We start from the raw sequence: 21127 nt of genomic DNA on the forward strand, positions 1-21127 counted from the left end.
CCTCATAGAATTTTCTCCCTGCATTTAACAGACATTGGATCATTCTTGCCAGAAGCAGGTTTTTACTGCAATGGTTGCAAAATTATTTTCCAACTTTAGCACCTCATTTAACTTTACCCATCAACACTCAGCATTCTGTCTGTTATCTATCTATCTATCTATCTATCTATCTATCTATCTATCTATCTATCGTCAGGAGTGACTCATGCACTGCTCAACTACTCTAAAGCATATGGTTCTTAACCATTTTGATGTACAAATTGTCCCAGACTTGGCCAGTGGGATCCTATGTGAGTTGACCTGTGACATGCCCCCATCATTTTTTAGTTTTTTTAAATGTTTATTTATTTTTGAGAGAGAGACAGAGTGTGAGCGGGGGAGGGCCAGAGAGAGGGAGACACAGAATTGGAAGTAAGCTCCAGGCTCTGAGCTGTCAGCACACAGCCTGACGTGGGGCTCTAACCATGAACCGTGAGAACGTGACCTGAGCCGAAGCCGGACGCCCAACCGACTGAGCCACCCCTGCCCCCATCATTTTTTAAAGCACTGCCTTACACCCTGTCATAAGATGCCTCAGAGTCATCTTATGCTACCATGCTCCAGCCCTGAATTAGCTCTTTCTCTCAGAAGCCCTCATTCTCCTGTGTGGGAAAGATGTTGAAGATCAAGATCTGGCCGCTAGGTGTGCTCATTGCCACCACAGCGTCTGTGCCACTTTTGGAATACAGAGCTAAAAAAGTACACTATGCATTCATAGTGTGTATTCATGGACACACGCGTGTATTCATGGACACTCGATGGCAATGTGCATGTGCACACAGAAAGCATGAATAGACACATATTTAAATCTCAGGAACAACGAATCCACACCAATACTTCCAATCCCAATCCACCCCACAGGTTCTTCTTGCCTTTCCCACTCGTATTTGGACTTTCTTTCTTCCACAGTAGGAATCCTGGCTCCCAATAATATCAACACTTTTGCTCAATATTATCACGTATATAAAATAATTTCTAAGTTGCATAACCTATACTGCTACAAAAACAAACAAGCAAGAGTTCAAGATTTCGAGGCACCTGGGGGCTCAGTCTGTTGTGTCCGACTCTTGATTTTGGCTCAGGCTGTGATCTCACGGTTCGCGGGTTTGAGCCCCACATCAGGCTCTGTGCTGACAATATGGAGCCTGCTTGGGATTCTCTCTTTCCCTTTCTTTCTCTGCCCTCCTGTCTCTCTCTCCCCCCCCCCCCCCTCCTCAAAACTAAATAAATAAACTTAAAAAATTAAAACAAAAAACAAGATTTCTTTGCTGTTCACACCTAACTTTGTCCAAGACTGTGGGCGTATGGTTCAGTACCGTGTCACAGCTTACCTATTCTGCCTCTCTCTCTGTCACCCCCTTAAATGTGGCTATGATACTTCACAGGAATATGACTGGGTTTATTTCTACTTGCTTTCAGTTTAAGGGGTTTTCCCCTCTTCCTATACTTGAAGTTTATGGTTTGAATTTTTTATTGCACTAACAAACTACTAAAAATCAAAACTATATTAAGACAAACTCAAAACAATGCCACTGAACTTTCACTCACCCACCCATCCCACCTCTGGCGGCGACCAGCTTCATTGCTTTCTGGTCGGTCCTTCCTGCGCCCCTTCTACACACACACAGGCTCTGCGGTGTTCCCTTGTTGCTCACACAAAAGGTGGCATACTAGAACCACTCTTACTTTTGGCTTTTCCACTTAACATCTCCTGGAAACACACCTCATTCCAAGTCATAAAAAGCTTTCTCATTATTTCTGACAGCTGCATAGTACCCCACGATGTGAATGAACATCCTAGGTGTATTCAACCAACTTGTGAGGCTTGGAGAGCTACATAGTTTCCAATACGGTGCAATTATAAGTACTGCTACAAAGAATTACTTTGTGCACATGGATTTCCTTAGTTTTGGAAATGTGTGTTCAGAGTAAATTCCTACATTGGCCCTGCTGGATCCAAATATATATATTTTACCAATTTCTATTCCAAAGAGGTTTAACTATTTTGCATTCCCACCAACAGTGTATTTCTGTAATTATAAAAAAGGCTGAACATGATGCTCAAGAGCTATTTTTAGATCTTATGAATTGGCTGTGCATATTTTTTGCCCATTTTCCTATACTAGGAGTTGGCAAACTTTTCTTAAAGAGCTAGATAGGAAACACTCTGGGCAGTGGGCACAGTCTTGGTTGCAATTACCCTACTCTGCAATTCTGGGGCAAAAGCAGCACAGATGACATAGGAATGGGTGGGCATGGCCATGTCCCAATAAAACTTTATTTGCAAAAGCAGAATGCCAATATATGCCATAGTTTGCAGACTGGCAATTCATAGAATTTGGGGTCTTTTCCTCCTATTTTTAAGAGTCTGTTTGATATTAGAAACATCAGACCTTTACCTATCACACACACTCTAAATAGTTACTCCTAGTTTGTCAATTCTTCTTGTGACTCTCTATGGGGATATTTTCTTTTTTTCTCTTTATGGGGATATTTTTGTTAAGAATTTTTTTTAGTTTCAGGCTGTCTGGGTGGCTCAGTTGGTTGTGCCCAACTCTTGATTTTGGCTCAGGTCATAATCTCATGGTTTGTGGGTTTGAGCCCTGTGTCGGGCTCTGTGCTGACAGCTCAGAACCTGAAGCCTGCTTGGGATTCTCCCTCTCTGTCCCTCGCCTGCTCATACATGTGCTCTCTCACTCAAAAAAAAAAAAAAAAAAAAAAAAAAAGGCAAATCAAATCCGTAATACAGAAAAAATTATGCATGATAACCAAGTAGGGTTTATCCTGAGACTATAACTTTGGTTTAACATTCAAAAATAAAATTAAATTTAGAAAGCCTTTACTTATAAGCAGGTTAAAGAAAATTCAGCAATTTTTTCCCTTTTATTCTTCATTTCTTATGTTTAGATATCTGATTCTTTTTGAGTTTTGCCTTTTCAGTGGTGTGGGGAAAGAATCTAAGTTTAACTTTTCCCAACTAGCTTTCCAATGGCCCCAATAACATTTACTAAAAATACAATCTTTGCCACATTGAGGCGGTATAATATTATGTGAAGGCATACAGTGATGAGGTAAAGATGTATATTGTAAGTCACAGAGTAACCACTGGGGGAAAAAAAAGGAGAGACAGAAAGAGAGGGAGAGAGAGAGAAAATAGAATATAAAATAGAATATAAACCAAAAGAAATCAGGAAAGGGAGTGAAATTAACAGATGTGTGAAACAGAAAATAGAGCAGGATCATAGATTTAAACCCAACCAAATAGCTCATTAAAACTGACTATAAATGGTCCAAAGACTCCAATGAAGTAAATGGCTACCTGCTAAAAGAAAGTATAAGAATGAATAAAATACTAATTATAAGAAATACATTTTAATTTAAAAGACCTAGGTAGGGTAAAAAGATAAAAAGATTTGTCGTGTAACTAATACTCATAAAATAGCTGAAGGCAACCATAATAATAACAAAGAAAATTTCAGAATAATAAATGTCACTAAGGATCATTTTGTAATGATAAAGCAGCCAATTCATCAAGACATAACAATTTTAAATATGTATGCACATAATAACAGAACTTCAAAATACACAAAACACAAAGTGACAGATCTAAAAGAACAGACAAATCCACAATTATAGTTGGAAATTCAATACCCTTCTCAGCAAAATATAGAAAAAGTATGCAGAAAATCAGTAAGGCTAGAGAAGACTCAAACTAAAGTATCAACCAACTGGATGTAATATTCATTCACAGAAAAGCTACCCAACAATATTATTTTCAAGTAGAACACTCACAGAAACAGACCATGTGCTAGGCCATTAAAAAGTTTCAAGGGGCGCCTGAGTAGCTCAGTCAGTTAAGCATCCGACTTCAGCTCAGGTCACGATCTTGTGGTTCATGAGTTCAAGTCCCGCATCAGGCTCTGACAGCTCAGAGCCTGGAGCCTGTTTCAGATTTTGTCTCCTTCTCTCTCTGCCCCTCCCCTGCTCATTCTCTCTCTCTCTCTCAAAAATAAATAAAACATTAAAAAAGTTTAAAAATTTTTCAATATATTTAGAAGGAGTTGAATTATATAGTATATATAAGAGAAATATACCTGCAATATTTGCAAATCTGCTGAAATTAAACAACATACTTCTAAATAAATCATGGGCCAAAATGGAAAGCATGAGAGAAAATAAAAAATATCTAGAATTGAATTTTTAAAAGGAAAAGAACGTATCAAAATATGTGGGATACTAAAACAGCTCTTAGAAGGATATTTAAAGCTTTAAATACTTTCATTAGGAAACAAGAAAGGTCTAAATTCAATGATCTAAGTTTCTACCTCAAGGAATGAAAAAAGGGAAAGCAAAGTAAACTGAAAATAAGTAGAAAAAAGGAAGGAAAAAATACAAGATTAGAAATAAACACAATAGAAAAAAATAATTAAACCCAAACCAGTTCTTTGAAAGATAAATAAAATTCAACGAACTTTTTAGCTACAATGATCAAGATAAAAAGACAGAAAACACTAGGGCGTCTGTCTGGCTCAGTTGGTAGAGCATGCTACTTTCAATCTCAAGGTCATGAGTTCAAACTCTACAATGGGCATGGGGCCTACTTAAAAAAGAGAAAGAGAGAGAAAAGACACTAATTACTACTACCAGAAATAAAAGAGGGGATAGCACCACCAATTCATGTACATCAGAGGATAATAAAGGAATATCATGAATGAATTATGCCTAAATTAGAAAGTACAGATGAAATGAACAAATTCTTTCAAAGACACAAAACTGACTCAAGAAGAGAAAAATTCACGTTCTCTGATTAGAAAGTAGAAGAGGAAGGAACATTTCTCAATCCATTTTGAGATGAGCATTATCCTGATACCAAGAGCAGACAAAGATATTACAAGAAAAAATAAAACCAAAAACTAGAGGCTACTATGTATCTTGAACACAGACACAAAATCCTTAAAAACAAATATTAGCAAATCAGGGTGTCTGGGTGGCTTGGTCGGTTAAACGTATGACTCTTGATTTTGGCTCAGGTCATGATCTCACAGTTTATGAGACTGAGCCTCGCACTGGGCTCTGCGCTGACAGCATGGAGCCTGCTTGGATTCTCTCTCTTTCTCTGTCCCTCCCCCACTCACACACATGCTCTTTCACTCAAAAAAAAATTTTTTTTAAATGTTAGCAAATCAAATCCTGAATACAGAAAAAATATGCATGATAACCAAGTAGGGTTTATCCTGAGAATATAACTTTGGTTTAACATTCAAAAATCAATGAAATTTACTACATTAATGAAATTTACTACAAACTACAAAAGAAAAACCACACATGAGTTTAATAGATGAAAATAAAATCATTTAACTAAAGCCATGATAAAAATTTTCCGGAAATCAGGAAAAAAAGGGAGCTTCCCAATGAAGAGCACCCACAGCTAACATCATAATTCAAACATGAAAAAGTGGATGCCTTCCCCCCAGAGTTGGAAACAAGGCAAGTCACATCCACTTTCAACATCTCTTATTGACACAATTGGAAATCTTACACACATTGCAATATAGCCAGAAAAATAAATGTTCCTAAAGACAAAAAATTTGCAAAGAAAAGTAAAAATCTATTCATAGACAAAATGGTCAAACATATAGAATCTTAAGGAATCTACCAAAAAAATTGCTGGAACTAATAAAAGGACAACATACAAAAACCAAATGCATTTCTATAGACTAGTAATAAACAACTGAAAAAAATTTAAAATACTATTTATAATAGTGTCCAAAATACTATTTGGGAATAATCTTAACAAAATAGGTACAATACCTGTATAACGAAGGCTACAAAACAATGCTGGAAAAGTTTTTAAGAGCCAAATAAATGGAGAGATATACTGTATTTATCAACTGAAATATATACTATTAAGATTCCAATTCTCTCCGAACTGATCTACGGTCAGTAAAATATCAGTCAAAATCCTTCAGGAATTTTGGAAGAAACAAACAAACAGATTTAAAAATATATGTTCAAATGCAAAGGAGCTGAAATAGCCAAAGCAAATTTTAAAATGAAAAGCAGAGTTTGAAGACAAACTGCATGATATCAAGCTTTGTTATAAAAGCACAGTAACCATGATGGTGTGGTACTGGTGTAAGGATGGACAAACACAGCCACAGGGCAGGAAAGACAGCCAGGAACAGATCTCTCTCGGATATGGTCTACCGATTCTCATTAAAGACGCAAAGGAGCTCAGTGGGGAAAGACTGGGCTTTAGAACAAACAAGGCCAGAACACTGGACACCCACATGCAAACGCGGGAACTCTGACTCATACCTTGTACTTAGACTAAAAGTAACTCAAAATGGATCATAGATCTACATGTAAAACCTAAAGCTATAAAATTCTAGGAGAAAACATAGAAAACCTTTATGACTTTGGGTTAGGAAAATATATCTTAGATATGACATAAAAGTAGGATCTATAAAAGAAAACACAGGTAAACTGGACTTCATAAAAATTAGTAACTTCTACTCTTTGAGAGTCACTGTTAAGAGAATGAAAAAAAAAAAAGCCATAGGCTGCGAGAAAATCCAAAGTATCTACCTGATAAAGAACTTGAATCCAGAACATATAAAGAATTCTCAAAACTTACTAAGAAAACATCACATTAAAAAAAATAAGCAAAAGATCTGAACAGACGCTTCTAAAAAGACACACAGATGGCAATCAAACACATGAAGAGATGCCCCACTTCCTCAGTGTTTAGGGAGATGCTAATGAACACGACAAGCAGACACCTCCACACACCTGGAAGGGGGGTTAAGATTAACAAGCCAAGAATCCCAGGGGCAGGCAAAGATGTAGCGGAGCCAGAAGTCTCATCACCCGTGATGGGAATGTGAAATGGTACAACCACTTTGGAAATCCGTTTGGCAATTTCTTAGAAAGTTAAGCATGTGATCCAGTCATTCTATTCCTAAGTATTGACCCAAAACAAATGAAAGCATACTTCTACACAAAAACTTGTATAAGAATATTCACAGCAGCTTTATTTGTAATAGCCAGAAACTGGAGGCAACCCAAATATCCATCAATAGGTGGACAGATAAAGTGTGGTACATCCGTGAAATGAAACACTACTTATCAGTAAAAGGAACGAACTACTGAAACATCCAAGAACATGAATGAATCTCAAAATACTTATGTAGAGTAGCAGAAGCCACATAACAAAGAGTAAAAACTGCATGATTCTATTTCTGTAAAATTCCAGAAAATGCAAATTAATTTATAGTGTCAGAAAATAAATCAGTGTTGCCTAAAGCATGGGGGAAGCCAAAATGGGTAGAAGGGAGGTATTACAAAGGGACACAAGGAAACTTTTAGGAATGCTGGGTGTATGTGTTCACTATCTTGATCACAAGAATGGTTTCACAGGTATACATACATCTTAAAACACAAAATTAGGGATGCCTGGGTGGCTCAGTTGATTAAGCGTCCAACTCTTGATCCCAGTACAGGTCATGATCACGATTTGTGAGTCTGAGCCCCATATTGGGCTCTGCACTGACAGTATGGAGTCTACCTGGGATTCTCTCTCTCCCTCTCTCTCTGCCCCTTCCCCACCTCATTCTCTCTCTCCCTCTGTCTCTCTCCCTCTGTCTCTCTCTCCCCCAACTCAAAATAAATAAACTTAAAAAAATTTTTTTAATAGTAAAACTTATAAAATTGCATGCTTCAAATATGTGCAGTTGATCACATGTCAGTTATAACTCAACTAAGCTCTTGGACTTTTAAAAAATATAATCAAATAAAAAAAATCTACGTAACCAATAGCCGGCTTCATGTTGACTCAGTATTTTCCTGTTGCATCTGGATAAGGAGGTAAAAGGCCTTGACAAAATTTGATCTGCCACTTAGGAGTATCCAAACACACACTAAAGCCTTAGATCTAAGATCGTCTGAAGTTTCCTGCAATCCAAATCTGATACATTGGGGAAAAAAAACCCTTCACACGATTTGGATAAAAGACACTGGAAACTATTTCAAAAGGAAATGGTATAAATGAGGACACTGTGAAGATCAAGGCCTTTCCGGCCTGCACGTCTGAAACCCTGACTGCTGCTGTGCCCATTTCTCAGACTGTGCACACAGGGGGCACAGGCACTGGTGTGTCAGGGGCAGGGTGCTCTCACACGAAGGCCACACGGAGTCCAACAAAGAGGCTGCCCACGGTCTCTCGTTTTCCTCCTGTTTTATAGACCCAAACTCCTTGTGGATCCAGTTTAAATGTGGAGGTTTTCTCCTCCCTACTCTTCTTCCCTCTCTGCCCAATTCCAGGGACTCACGACTATTTCTCCCCATGATGCTCCCTGTAATCACAGCCACCACACACACCGGCCTCAGTTCACACGTGCTGAAGGACTGTAACTAGTGGCTGGCTCAAGCTGGCTTAAGCAAATTCACTAAAGCGAGGCTCACTCCCTGAAGAGAAAGACTGTGCTCTGCTGTCCACAGGAGAAAGAGAGGCGTGCTCACCACCCGCAGTTTCCAGGACGCTGCCGCTGTAGCCCCGAGGGATGCCTCTCACAGAAGCCAGCTGCGGACGCTCACAGTGTGGAAGCTCCACAAGACCCGTGGTGACATCAGGAGGGGCAGAGTGCAGATCTGCTTTGGAAAAACAAACCCCAAATAAAAGTGGCTATTGATTCGAAAGTGTATTGAGTTGCTCTTTAAACCGCAGTGAACTAAAGCTTCACTAGCTGAGCTCAAAGCAAGGAATGTGGTATTCTGATTAATTTTGTTTTTTTCCGGTTGACTAAGACGAAACGGGACCCTGTGAACTCTGAGCTCCCAGACGTGGCCCATGGAAGGCTGTGTCACGTGGGCTGCTGGGTTCTCAAAGGGATCACGGCCAGAACCCCCGACGACAGTGCTCTGACAGGGCAGGTGAGACTGCCTTTCACAGGACTGAGTTAGTTAGAAATTTCAGTGAAGCAGAAACACATTTCAAATCAATTGTCATTGGATCATTTTTGTTGTATTATGAAAATAATAGCCAGGTTCCAAAAACTATCCCCAACTCCCCCAAAAAGTATGTTGGATGCCACAAAGACACAAGACCTTTACAGGCTCCAAAGAATAAGCCTACAAAGATAAAAATTATCCCCTGCCAGATCAACACATCTCACTATTAGGAGACTTCAGTCAAGTTCTCAGAGCAGAAGGTGTTAACATCATGGTTAAAGACAAATGACATTAAACTGCAGAAATGTTTAAAATCACTCCTTCTATTGTCTGAACGCACATTTTGGGGTTAAGTCTTTATCATATGGCACATGTATCTGTCGGAACACTGGTTGACTACGGGCTGCTGAGGCGTGAGCGTGAGTGTGGCACCCGCACTAGGGCCATCGGGACAGACACGCGGTCCATTTGGGCTTGTAACGCGTGCTCCTGCGACCGCAGGCCCCACTCTGGTGCTTCTGACGTCTCAATTCCTACCGCTTACCTATCACTTCATTTCCCAGGCAGAATGCAAACTAAAATCTTTGTTTAAATATATAGAAAGATGAAATTATATGGAAACGAAACCCAAACTCACTATTTACACAGCAGAAAACACCATTTGGAAAAATCTAATTTAATGACAGAGTTGTCACAACCCTTGAAAAAGCATGATGTTGATGAAATTAGCATTTTAAAGTTTGCCTATCACAAAGTTCTTTCCATGTAAAAAGAAATTTCCCTACCCTTCCATGTCTAGCAAAAAGAATAAATGATTCTAACAATATTCATGAAGAAAGGCATTAAAGGTAATCTCAACTACACAGCAGTTGTAAAATTCAAAATAAAAATCAACTACTATAGTGGCGCCTGGGTGACTCAGTCGGCTGAGCGTCGGACTTCGGCTCAGTTCACGATCTCACGGCCTGTGTGAGTTCGAGCCCCGCGTCAGGCTCTGTGCGGACAGCTCAGAGCCCGGAGCCTGCTTCAGATTCTGTGTCTCCCTCTCTCTCTGCCCCTCCCCTGCTCGTGCTCTGTCTCTCTCTCTCTCAAAAATAAACATTAACAAAAATTTTTTTTAAATGAACTACTACAACTGGAAATATTACTTCTAAATATAGGTATTTATAGCTGTGCCCCAATGTTTTATGGATTTGACTTCCTTACTCTAAAATTGAAGATGATGTATTTTTACAAATTACCTTAACCAAATATATTGTCCCTCAAATTTTTTTTACCTAATACATTCTTCTTCTTTTTGTATCACTTTCCTTAGCCCAACTGAAGAATTCTCCAGTGCTAAAAACTAAAAGGATGATTTTTGTAATAAGGAGAGGGAAGGTAAGTATTTTCAGATTTAGGAACTCAAGTCAACTATATCCAGTGAACATTTAGCATATGAAGGCTATAATCCGCAGTTAAGATTTTTAAAATTTATAAGAATTGATCACAGGATGTACATGAGAGGCCATGTGAATGGGATGGGAGAAAAGAGGGTCGCAGCCACACCTGCCGAAGCCAGGGGTCCTCCATCCACAGCCGTAACACATCTCCGCAGAAACCTTCACACCTGGGCCTTTCACAGAACACGCACTCCTTACAGCTAAGTGCTTTGTTAAAAGACCCCACACAACCGCGGGGAAGTCAAGGGCTGCCCAGTTACACACTGTGAACTGTGGCCAGTTTCTCATGCTAGATACGCTTTTATCTCCAACCCACCAGGAAGCAGGGTTTCCAACAGCTCAGCAATGGCTAATACAGTTTTACCTTCCTACACCATCTCACGGAGAACAGAGATCAGGTAGCAGAAATAAGATGAAAGAACATTCAAAAACTACTGTTTTTCTCACATTGGAGATATCTGTGTATTTCCAATAAGTCAAAGCACTGTGACAGAGAAAAAAACGTATCCGTGCGAAAGCTGTTTTATAAGCTACCCCCTGAAAACCTGCCTGAGGAAGGGTGAGCAGTGAGCACTAGGCCTCCACAGGGCGTCTAGGAGAGCTGCAGGAACAGCCGGGGCCGGCTGTTTCCCAAAGGGGCCTTTTCTGGAGCCCCAGCTGCTGCCACCCAGTGACCTCAGCAGCCGCCTCCCTGTGTGCCGGAAGCAGGATGAGGTGTCGTGGGTTCTCATGGAAGGCTACGTCATGGTTATAAGACACAAGCTCAACAGAAATGTGCAGGTTTCCTGCACTGATGCAACAAGTAAAAAGTGAAGAGCGTCGGTGATGTGTCCACAGATGATGCTGAGATGCCATCCAATTTACTCCCAGCCCGGCCCAATGACCAAGACTCCACACCAAGGCAGCTCAGGCTCTGAGCCCACACCTGCTGGAAGGGGAGGGGGGTGGTTGTTCAGCCTACAGGACCCCACCGACAACAGCAGCCTATCATGGGTGCATGGCTGCTGCACCATTCCAGTTTTAGCAGAACAGCTAACAGCAAAGAAAATGAACAGGAATCAAGAAAACTTTATCAGCCCTGGCTTCACCGCTAGGCCAGCTGTGTGAGCCCAGGCAAGTTACAATCTTTCTGTCTTCCTTCCATATCTACAAAAGAGGGGGGTGAGGAGGGTTGAGAAGTTAACTGCGACAATACTGACGGCACCACGTGAGGAATATACTGTTGTTAAGGTACGAGCTGCGCATGCCAGCTCACATCCAACCAACCATGCTAATGTCGTGGTCTAGAAAACAGGGTTTCAAATGAGGAAAGGTCTGCAATTGTTCCTTTCTAAGATTTATGTAATTGAAAGACTTGGATGACTTAGAAAAGATCTACACATCTGTATGATTTAGCTTTGCCTGACCTCTCTTTTCAGGTTGAGGGGCTAACTTGGTATGTGGAGGAAGAAAGGCCAGACCATGATCGCAGCCCCAGGCCCCTGCCCCAGAGGCAACTGACAGCTCCACAGCTGTGCACACAAGGCAAAGAGCAAAGGCAGAGACAATGTAGTGGCGGGGGCTAAGGGTGGCTATCAGGAACAAGTATAAGGACCATCCACCCTACACCTGCCAAAAGGTGGAGACACGACGTCAAGAAACACCGCCACCTCTGGGACCTGTGGGGAAGCCAACGCACCACAGGGTCTGGGATCACCAAACCACAGAAGCATCAAGAACGACTTTTGTTACCAAAAAGACATTTCCAGATGAAAAAGAGAAGGTGGGTCTTGATGGGCGCAGGGGCACCCCTGTCCTGGAGGGGCCGCGGCAGCTCGTTACTGACCTATGTGGGCGTGGGCCACGGGGCCTGTGAGCGTGGCGGCGGCGGCACTGGGAGCAGCGGCGGGTCTCCCTCCCGGGTGAGATGAGGTGGAGGATGCAGAGGATGAGGTGGACGAGCCCTGAATGACCCGGTCGAGCCAGGGCTCGACGTTGGAATGGCTCTGGAGCGGAGTGGAGGTAAGTCGCCCGGGTCGCCGTAAAGAGCCCTCATCTTCTGAGGCAGATGACGTGTCTGTGGTTAAAATAATGACGACAGGCATAATGTAGGGATGAGTCGGGGAGGGGGGTGGAGTCCCCACACTGGCACCTGAGTCTCCCAGGCCAGCACGTGGCAAGCTCCGCTATGCCCTGCACCTGCACCGCTATGCCCTGCCTGGCCAAGGGGTCATCTCAGCCCTCGTTTGCCCGACTGTAAGATCCAAGGAGCCCTACCTGGGAAACTGGTTTCTCGACCCCAGCTTCCCCAAGAGGACTGTCCGGGGGCACCGCACGCTGGGAGTGGCTTCAGCTCATTCCTTGGTGGGGTCCCAAATATCAAAGAAGACCCCAAGTGTCGAGTGCCCATCTGAGTGAACACCCCACACAACCTTCACACATGGCCCAGGTCAGTGCAGTGGTGATGGGGCCTCACTCCGTCCATCTGCACCCTCTTAGGGGCAGCAACAATGAGCTCTGGAAAGAATTCCTTCCCCAACACACCTGCTTCACTCAATAAAACTAACTGCTCATAAAGGTTCTATCAAGTCACCTCAGCTGTGCATTTTATTATGGTTACACAACTATTAAAAAGTTTTTTTTTAATTGGCTATTATGTATAATATTTGGTAGAAACATGTGACAGCTATTTCTAGAATTTTTTTTCAACAATATGAACTTTTTCTTTTCTGTAGAAAGGAAGTGTTACCAAAACCACTAAATTATCCTATATCTCTGGTGTGTTTGGTTTTCACCATGTCATCAAACCAAAAACTCGTGTTGCCAGTTTCACGACTTAAATAACAACAGAGGTGGCAGAAGGCGCCACACAACTGCCCACACCTGGTGCAGTTTAGCAACACCGCTGCTGAAGAGAAACTCCAGGTGAAAGTTTTCATTTCTAATGGTAATGACAACAAAACAATAATAGAAGAAATGTTTTAAATCCTCCAAATTGTCCTATACTCTCCCATTTAAGGCCTGGTAATGATATAGTAAATAATCATTAATAAGATGAAAATAATTTTACAATTATTAAATCAGGGAACTTTAGTATTCTAGTAAGTGTTTATTTTAGGTTCCCCTCTTTACTTAAAGGCACAAATAGCATCTTAGTAAAAGAATTAAAATACAACCAAAAGTCCTATAGAAAACAAGTACCGATTTGGGTACAAGCCATACTGTGTAGACCACAGATTTTCAGTAAGGAATGTTGCACATATGCAAACGTTTTTAATCTCCAGTTTTTCCAAATCTTTACTGCATACAGGTCAGGAGGATACTCCAACTCAAGGGGAAACGAAGGTGATGACACCAGGGCTGTGTCACATCTACAGAAGCCATTCCCAACACGGTCTGTCAATACCTGGAGGTGTGTACGTCTCCACCGACGAGTGGACAAGAACCGAACGTCTTTTTGAAGGCATAGGCATCTTCCTCTCCTTGTATTTGGCCAAAGCTGCTTGCACCGCTTCAGTGTGAACATCTATGTAAAAACAAGAGCAGTAAAGACACTTTCTACAAAATTGCTTATGAAGTGACAAAATTAAGCTTCATATTCTTATTTGTTTTCACTGAGTGTGAAAGAGACACATAAGCCTGGCCTATGACATCAGTCCTAGATTCCTTTAAATGTTCCTTTATTTGTAGATTTGGACCCACATAAATATTTTTGTAGTTATAAATCAAGACTATATAAAAAAAGAAATGCTCTAATTAAAAACACAATGAAACAAACCTAAACGCGTCTCCAGTTGTTGGCCTCAACTATTACAAGGGACTTCAAAGCAGTTAGACTGTTTAGCCTGTTCCTCTAGAGCTAGCTACTAAGCAGCAACACATGAGAAATAACAAAACTCCTTCTGCAATCACACTGTGAGGCTACTGGCCCTGGGAACCAAGACACTCATGAGGAAGAAGATCCAAACACAGAAGCAGTGAGGTAGTTCTGCAGTCGTGAATCTGAATGGAAATGTGGCATTTTGTCTTTAACGATAATGCTGCAGACTGTCCAATAAAAATGTCTAGAAACAGTGCCAGCCCATTAGCAATGAGTAACCCTTGCCCCCAGAACGTGGCCTTCAAATACCATGTTCCCTCAAGGACGCTGAGACACGGCAGAGTGTAGGGCAGGGGCAGGAAATGCACAGATAAGCCTGAAGCATCTTGTTGCAACAGCCAGTGGTGACTTGGTCAAATAGCTCAGGTGGCCATGGAGCCAATCTAAAGATGTTCCCAATGGCTAAGGATGGAACATTTTGAACATCAACAAGGATAAATGCTAGAATACACAATACCAAATACAACGCTAAAAAAACAAAAACAAAAACAAAAACAAAAAACCCAGAAAGGAAGCCAAAAAAATTTCTTTTAATTTTTAAATGTTTATTTATTTTTGAGAGAGAGAGAGAGAGAGAGGCGGACAGAGTGCAAGCAGGGGAGGAGCAGAGGGAGAGGAAGGGAGATACAGAATCTGAAGCAGGCTCCAGGCTCTAAGCTGTCAGCACATAGCCCGAAGCGACGCTTGAATTCACACACCATGAGATCATGACCCGAGCCGAAGTTGGACACTCAACCGACTGAGCCACCCAGGTGCCCCTCAAGAGGAAGCAAAATTAATCACCTGCCACTGGAGGATGCCAGCGACCCAACTCATTATTCTGAGGAGTAAATAAATGGAAAGAATTGGGTATTTATCCTGGCTCTCCTGTACCATGTAGCAAGCAAGGTGGAGTTTCTCTTTATGGAAGTACTCCAGCCTCTGGGTGGAGGATGACAGAACCAGTTTCCCCATGCTGTGACCTCATGACTGCATGGATCTGGGAACTGGGTATCACTGGCCACCAGCATCCCAGGGAAGAGAATCAGGCATGCTGTCCTCCTGGTGGGAGAACACAGCACCATCTCTGAAGTCTTAGGGACAACTGAAAATCTAACCCGACCCTCAGGGAGCCTCGGAGGTGAGGACTCCACCACATAGGAGCTGCCAGACACACAGCAGTTTTTCCACAGACTGGAGGGAGGGGAAACACAAGTTAAGGGAGACTGAAAACACTACCCACCATTTGTGAAATGTACATCTTATTCGGATCCTGGGTTCAAACAGTTTCTAAAAAACCATGGGCATCTGGCTGGCTCAGTCAGTAGAGTGTGTGACTCTTGATGTTGGGGTTGAGTTCAGGCCCCACGTTGGGCATAGAGCTTACTTAAAAAATTTTTATATAAAAATAAAAAATTAAAAAAAGCCATATGAACATTTGGATATTTGATATTAATGAAGTATTGTTATTTTGTGACAATGGTTTTTATCTTAAGAGACACAAGGACATGATCCTTTCCAGAGACAGACCAAGAGTATAATGACATCTAAAAGAAATAAATGTAATCTCTGAGATTTGCTTCAAAATCATGTGGGAAGGGAGGAAGTGGATGAGGTATGGATAAATGAATCAAGACTGAACATGGCTGGGGCTGTGCCTCTGACAATGAGTCCAGGGGGCTATTACACTAGAAAGTACACTTTTGTACATGTTTATATTTTTCTACAAAAAAATATTTTTAAAATGTTTAAAAATCTTACAGTGAAATGGCCCATTGGATGCTAATCAGGAAAGATGAAAAATCTGCACCTACATGTATTAAAATAAAATTTAAACATCAGAGGCACCTCGGTGGCTCAGTTGGTTAAGTGTCTAACTCTTGATTTCGGCCCAGATCATGATCCCAGGGTTGTGGGGTCAAGCCCCATGTCAAGCTCTGCACGGGGTATGGAGCCTGCTTGAAATTCTCACCCCCCTGTCTCTCTCTCTGCCCCTCCCTCGCTTACTCACTTGCACTCTCTCTAAACAAAAATTAAAAATTAAAAAAAATTTACAAACATCAAAGACAAGACAACTGTGTAAGCTTCCAGGGAAAAAAAGTAAATCATCTTAGAAGGATCAAGAGATTGACTCATATTACTCAACAGTGACCACTGGGTACAAGAAGGCAACATGGTATTGAAGAAAAATGTGTTGAGCCTAGAATTTTATACTTAGCCAAATTATCATTTATTTTTTTTAAATTTTGTTAATGTTTATTTATTTATGAGAAAGAGAGAGAGAGAGAGACAAAGTGCGAGCGGGGGAGGAGCAGAGAGAGAGAGGGAGACACAGAATTGGAAGCAGGCTCCAGGCTCTGAGCTGTGAGCATAGAGCCCGACGGGGAGCTCGAACTCACAGACCATGAGATCATGACCTGAGCCAAAGTCAGACACTCAACCAACTGAGACGCCCAGGCTATCATTTAAACATAAGTCTAATAAAAATATTCCCAGACATAAAAAGGTGCTTGAGAGAGACAAATCCAGGAGTCCCTGCAACAGATATGGCAGTGACTATGAGCATGCACTTTAAACTCTATTGTAGTCTTAGAAACAAACACAATCACAAGCACAGATAAAACAACACAGACCTAAAAATCTACACAATATCAGCACAACAGGGGTCTAAGCCTAATAATCTAAGAAGCTCAACAAACCCCAAGAAACATAAAACTACATAAGCCGAGCCACCGCATAATCAAAACCAAAACCACTGCATCACTCAAAACCAGCAACAGAAAAATCTTAAAAGGGCCAGAGGAAAAGAAGTCACATTACAGACAAAGGAACAACAATAAGGAACAAAACTTGGAGGAAGAACACTATTGATTTCAACAATTACTATTAAGCTATAATCATCGAGAGCAGGGTTTTGCCATAAAAGTAGACGACTACATCAACAGAACAGAAGAGAATCCAGAAACAGGATCACACATGAACGTGCAGCTGCTTCTGGACGGGGGAACAAAGGCAGTGTCTTCTTGACAAATGGTGGGAGCCACCAGATGTGCATATGCAGAAAAAATGAGCTGTGATCCATACCTTGAACTAATACTAAAATTAACTAAAATATTAAAACATAAAAGTAGAAAACTTCTAGAAGAAAACAGAGGTGACAATCTTTGTGACCTTGGGTGAGGCAAAGATTTCTTAGATACAAAAACAAAAGCCCTATCCATTAAAAAAAAAAAAAGCTGATAAGTTGTATTTCATTAAAATTAAAAACTTCTGGAGACATCCGGCTAGCTCAGGCAGTGTAGTGTGCAACACTGGATCTCAGGGTTGTGGGTTCAAGCCCTATGTTGGGCACAGAGATTACTTAAAATCTTAAAAAAAAAAAAAAATTAAAACCTAAAATGAACTACTGGGACCTCATCAAAATAAAAGGCTTCTGCACAGCAAAGGAAACAATCACCAAAACTAAAAGGCAACCGAAAGAATGGGAGAAGATATTTGCAAATGACATATCAGTTAAAAGGTTAGTATTGAAAATCTATAAAGAGCTTATCAAACTCAACACCCAGGAAATGAATAATCCAGTGAAGAAATGGGCAAAAGACATGAATAGACACTTCTCCGAAGAAGACATCCAGAGGGCTAACAGACACATGAAAAAAATGCTCAACATCACTCATCATCAGAGAAATACAAATCAAAACCACGATGAGATACCACATCACACCTGTCAGAATGGCTACCATTAACTCTAGCAACAAGAGATGTTGGCGAGGATGTTTGCACTGCTGGTGGGAATGTAAACTGGTGCAGCCACTCTGGAAAACAGTATGGAGGTTCCTCAAAAAATTAAAAATACAACTACCCTACGACCCAGCAATTGCACTACTGGGTATTTATCCAAGGGATACAGGTATGCTGTTTTGAAGGGACACATGCACCCCAATGTTTATAGCAGCACTATCAACAATAGCCAAAGAATGGAAAGAGCCCAAATGTCCATCGATGGATGAATGGATAAAGAATACACACACACACACACACACACACACACACACACACACACACACAACGGAGTATTTACTTGACAGTCAAAATGAAATCTTGCCATTTGCAACTATGTGGGTGGAACCGGAGGGTACTATGCTAAGTGAAATGAGTCAGTCAGAGAAAGACAAAAATCATACGACTTCACTCATATGAGGTCTTTAAGAGACAAAACAGATGAACATAAGGGAAGAGAAAAATAATAGAAAAACAGGGAGGGGGACCATTTGCAACTATGTGGATGGAACTGGAGGGTACTATGCTAAGTGAAATGAGTCAGTCAGAGGAAGACAAATATCATATGAGTTCACTCATATGAGGAATTTAAGATACTAAACAGATGAATGTAAGGGAAGGGAAGCAAAAATAGTATAAAAACAGGGAAGGGGAGAAAACAGAAGAGACTCATAAATATGGAGAACAAACTGAGGGTTGCTGGAGGGGTTGTGGGAGGGAGGATGGGCTAAATGGGTAAGGGGCACTAAGGAATCTACTCCTGAAATCTTTGATGCACTATATGCTCACTAATTTGGTTGTAAATTAAACAATAAATAAATTAAATAAATATATAAAACTCAGAAAAAAAAGAAAATGAGAAATTTTTTAAAGATTAAAAACTTCTGTTCTTCAAAAGCCACTTGAAGAGAATGCAAAGACAAGACAAAGCCTTGGATAAAATATTAGCAATGATAAAGGTCTTATATTCAGAAAATAAAGAATTAGAACTGGAATTAGAACTAGAATATACAGTTTATTAACATCAGTCACATGGAAACAGACAGGGAGCAGAGGATGGGGGAGCAGGGAAATAAGGAAGACAGGGAGAGGAAGGGGGCCTTTACTGCAACCTGATTCACGGAGCGCATGCATGCATGTGCAAGTATCTGTATACACATGCAGGTATCTGTGTGCGAGTATCTGCATGCACGTGTGGGTATCTATTTGCGTGTGAGTATCTGTAGGGTGTACATGCAGGTATCTGTGTGCATGTGCAGGTATCTGCGTGCGAGTATTTGTGTGCATGTGCAAGTATCTGCACGCATGTGCAAGTATCTGTGCAAGTATCTGCATGTGAATATCTGTGTGCATGTGCAGATATCTGTGTGCAGGTGCCTGCATGTGCATGTCACTATCCACATGCACGTGCAAGTATCTGCATGTGCGTGTGACTATCTGCATGCATGTGCAAGTATTTGCATACACATATGTGTGCACCTGCAAGTATCTTCATGCTGGTATGTGAGTGCACGTGCAAGTATCTGTGTGCACATGTGGGTATCTGCATGTGTGTACAAGTATTTGTGCATGAGTATCTGCACAAGCAGGTATCTGTGTGTGTGTACAAACATCTGTGAGTATCCGCATGTATGTGCATGTATTTGCATGCGTAGGCAAGTATCTGTATGTACATATGTGTATCTACATGCGCGTGCAAGTATCTGTGTGCAGGCACCTGCATGCACATGTGACGATCTGTGTGCGTGTATCTGCATGTGTGTGCAAGTATCTGCATACAGGTGCCTGTGTGTGCGTGAGTATCTGTGTGTGTGTATTTGTGAGTGCATGTGTGTGCAAGTGTGTGCACTCAGGGCTGAAGGCAATGGTGCTCAGTGAGATGCTGACAATGGTTGTCTCAGGATCCAGAGTCCAAGTGATTTTACTTTTTCCTTAAACCTGATTATTATATTGCATATCACATGTATTGTTTATATCATCAGAAAATATTAACAGTGTGACAAAGTTTTTTAAATATACACTAAATTAGTAAGAAATTTATCAAAAATTTCTCAAGTCACTTCATCACACTCCCACGTTAACATAATATTTTTTTATAATTTTTTTTTAATGTTTATTTATTTTTGAGACAGAGAGAGACAGAGCATGAACAGGGGAGAGGCAGAGAGAGAGGGAGATACAGAACCCGAGGCAAGCTCCAGGCTCTGAGCGGTCAGCACAGAGCCCGATGTGGGGCTCGAACTCACAAACCGTGAGATCACGGCCTGAGCTGAAGTCAGACGCTTAACTGACTGAGCCACCCAGGTGCCACATAATATTTAAAATCTTAATATTTTTCTTAGATATTCTTAAAACGGGGGCCATTTCTTTATCTCTGTTGAAAGTTTTTCTTTATTAAAAAACAAAAAAATAAAAAGGCTTACCAAAAGAGCTTAAACGGAAAGGAAATATACGATCACACAATGGGTGTAAACAGGTGAAGCAAAGTACCCAAAATTTACCGACATGTAACCTACAACTGAAAACATTAATTTTTTCAATGCGTGATCTGATAATTCAAATAAAATATCATAGACAAATTTAAATATTCATAAAAATACTGACAGAGTGGCAGAAATCTAGTTAGAAGAAAATCTCCAAAATTAGAAAAAGAAAAAAAAAATTAAAAACACCTACAGTAAAAGCCGCTCCCTAATGTACAAAAATTACTAACACTGACCAGCCCCAAGCTCGAGGTAGAAAAATGGACAAAAACTTTTAAAGAAATTATACTAATCGGGGCGGGGGGGAGAGGGGAGGACATTTCTCCAGAGATTTTAGAGCACCTATCTTGCAGGTTACATTAAGAGATACTGCGGCTGGGGGCGCCTGGGTGGCTCAGTCTGTTGGGCGTCAGACTTTGGCTCAGGTCATGATCTCGTGGTCTGTGAGATCCTGCTTCGGATCTGTGTCTCCCTCTCTCTCTGCCCCTCCCCCTCATTCTCTCTCTCTCTCTCTCTCTCTCTCTCTCTCTCTCTCTCTTTCTCTCTCTCTCTGTCAAAAATAAACATTAAAAAAAAAATTTTAAGAGATACTGTGG

At 41.1% G+C, this 21127-nt stretch overlaps 1 protein-coding gene across 8 annotated transcripts in view; it reads right to left on the bottom strand.

The window, feature by feature from the left end:
* DIP2A (disco interacting protein 2 homolog A) overlaps positions 1 to 21127 on the bottom strand; it is a 116908-nt gene that overhangs the window by 57923 nt on the left and 37858 nt on the right. For 3 of the 8 annotated variants that reach the window (XM_043593335.1, XM_043593337.1, XM_043593341.1), the window contains 3 exons: positions 13816 to 13935; positions 12256 to 12486; positions 8560 to 8691 (listed from right to left, as the gene is read on the bottom strand). In XM_043593335.1, the coding sequence (XP_043449270.1) occupies positions 8560 to 8691; positions 12256 to 12486; positions 13816 to 13935 (483 nt within the window). The remainder of the gene's footprint in view (positions 1 to 8559; positions 8692 to 12255; positions 12487 to 13815; positions 13936 to 21127) is intronic. The other 5 variants (XM_043593338.1, XM_043593336.1, XM_043593339.1 and 2 more) reach the window with 3 other exon arrangements.

This window comes from Prionailurus bengalensis, chromosome C2 (assembly GCF_016509475.1).
Source record: "Prionailurus bengalensis isolate Pbe53 chromosome C2, Fcat_Pben_1.1_paternal_pri, whole genome shotgun sequence".
In the NCBI taxonomy this organism is placed as follows: domain Eukaryota; kingdom Metazoa; phylum Chordata; class Mammalia; order Carnivora; family Felidae; genus Prionailurus; species Prionailurus bengalensis.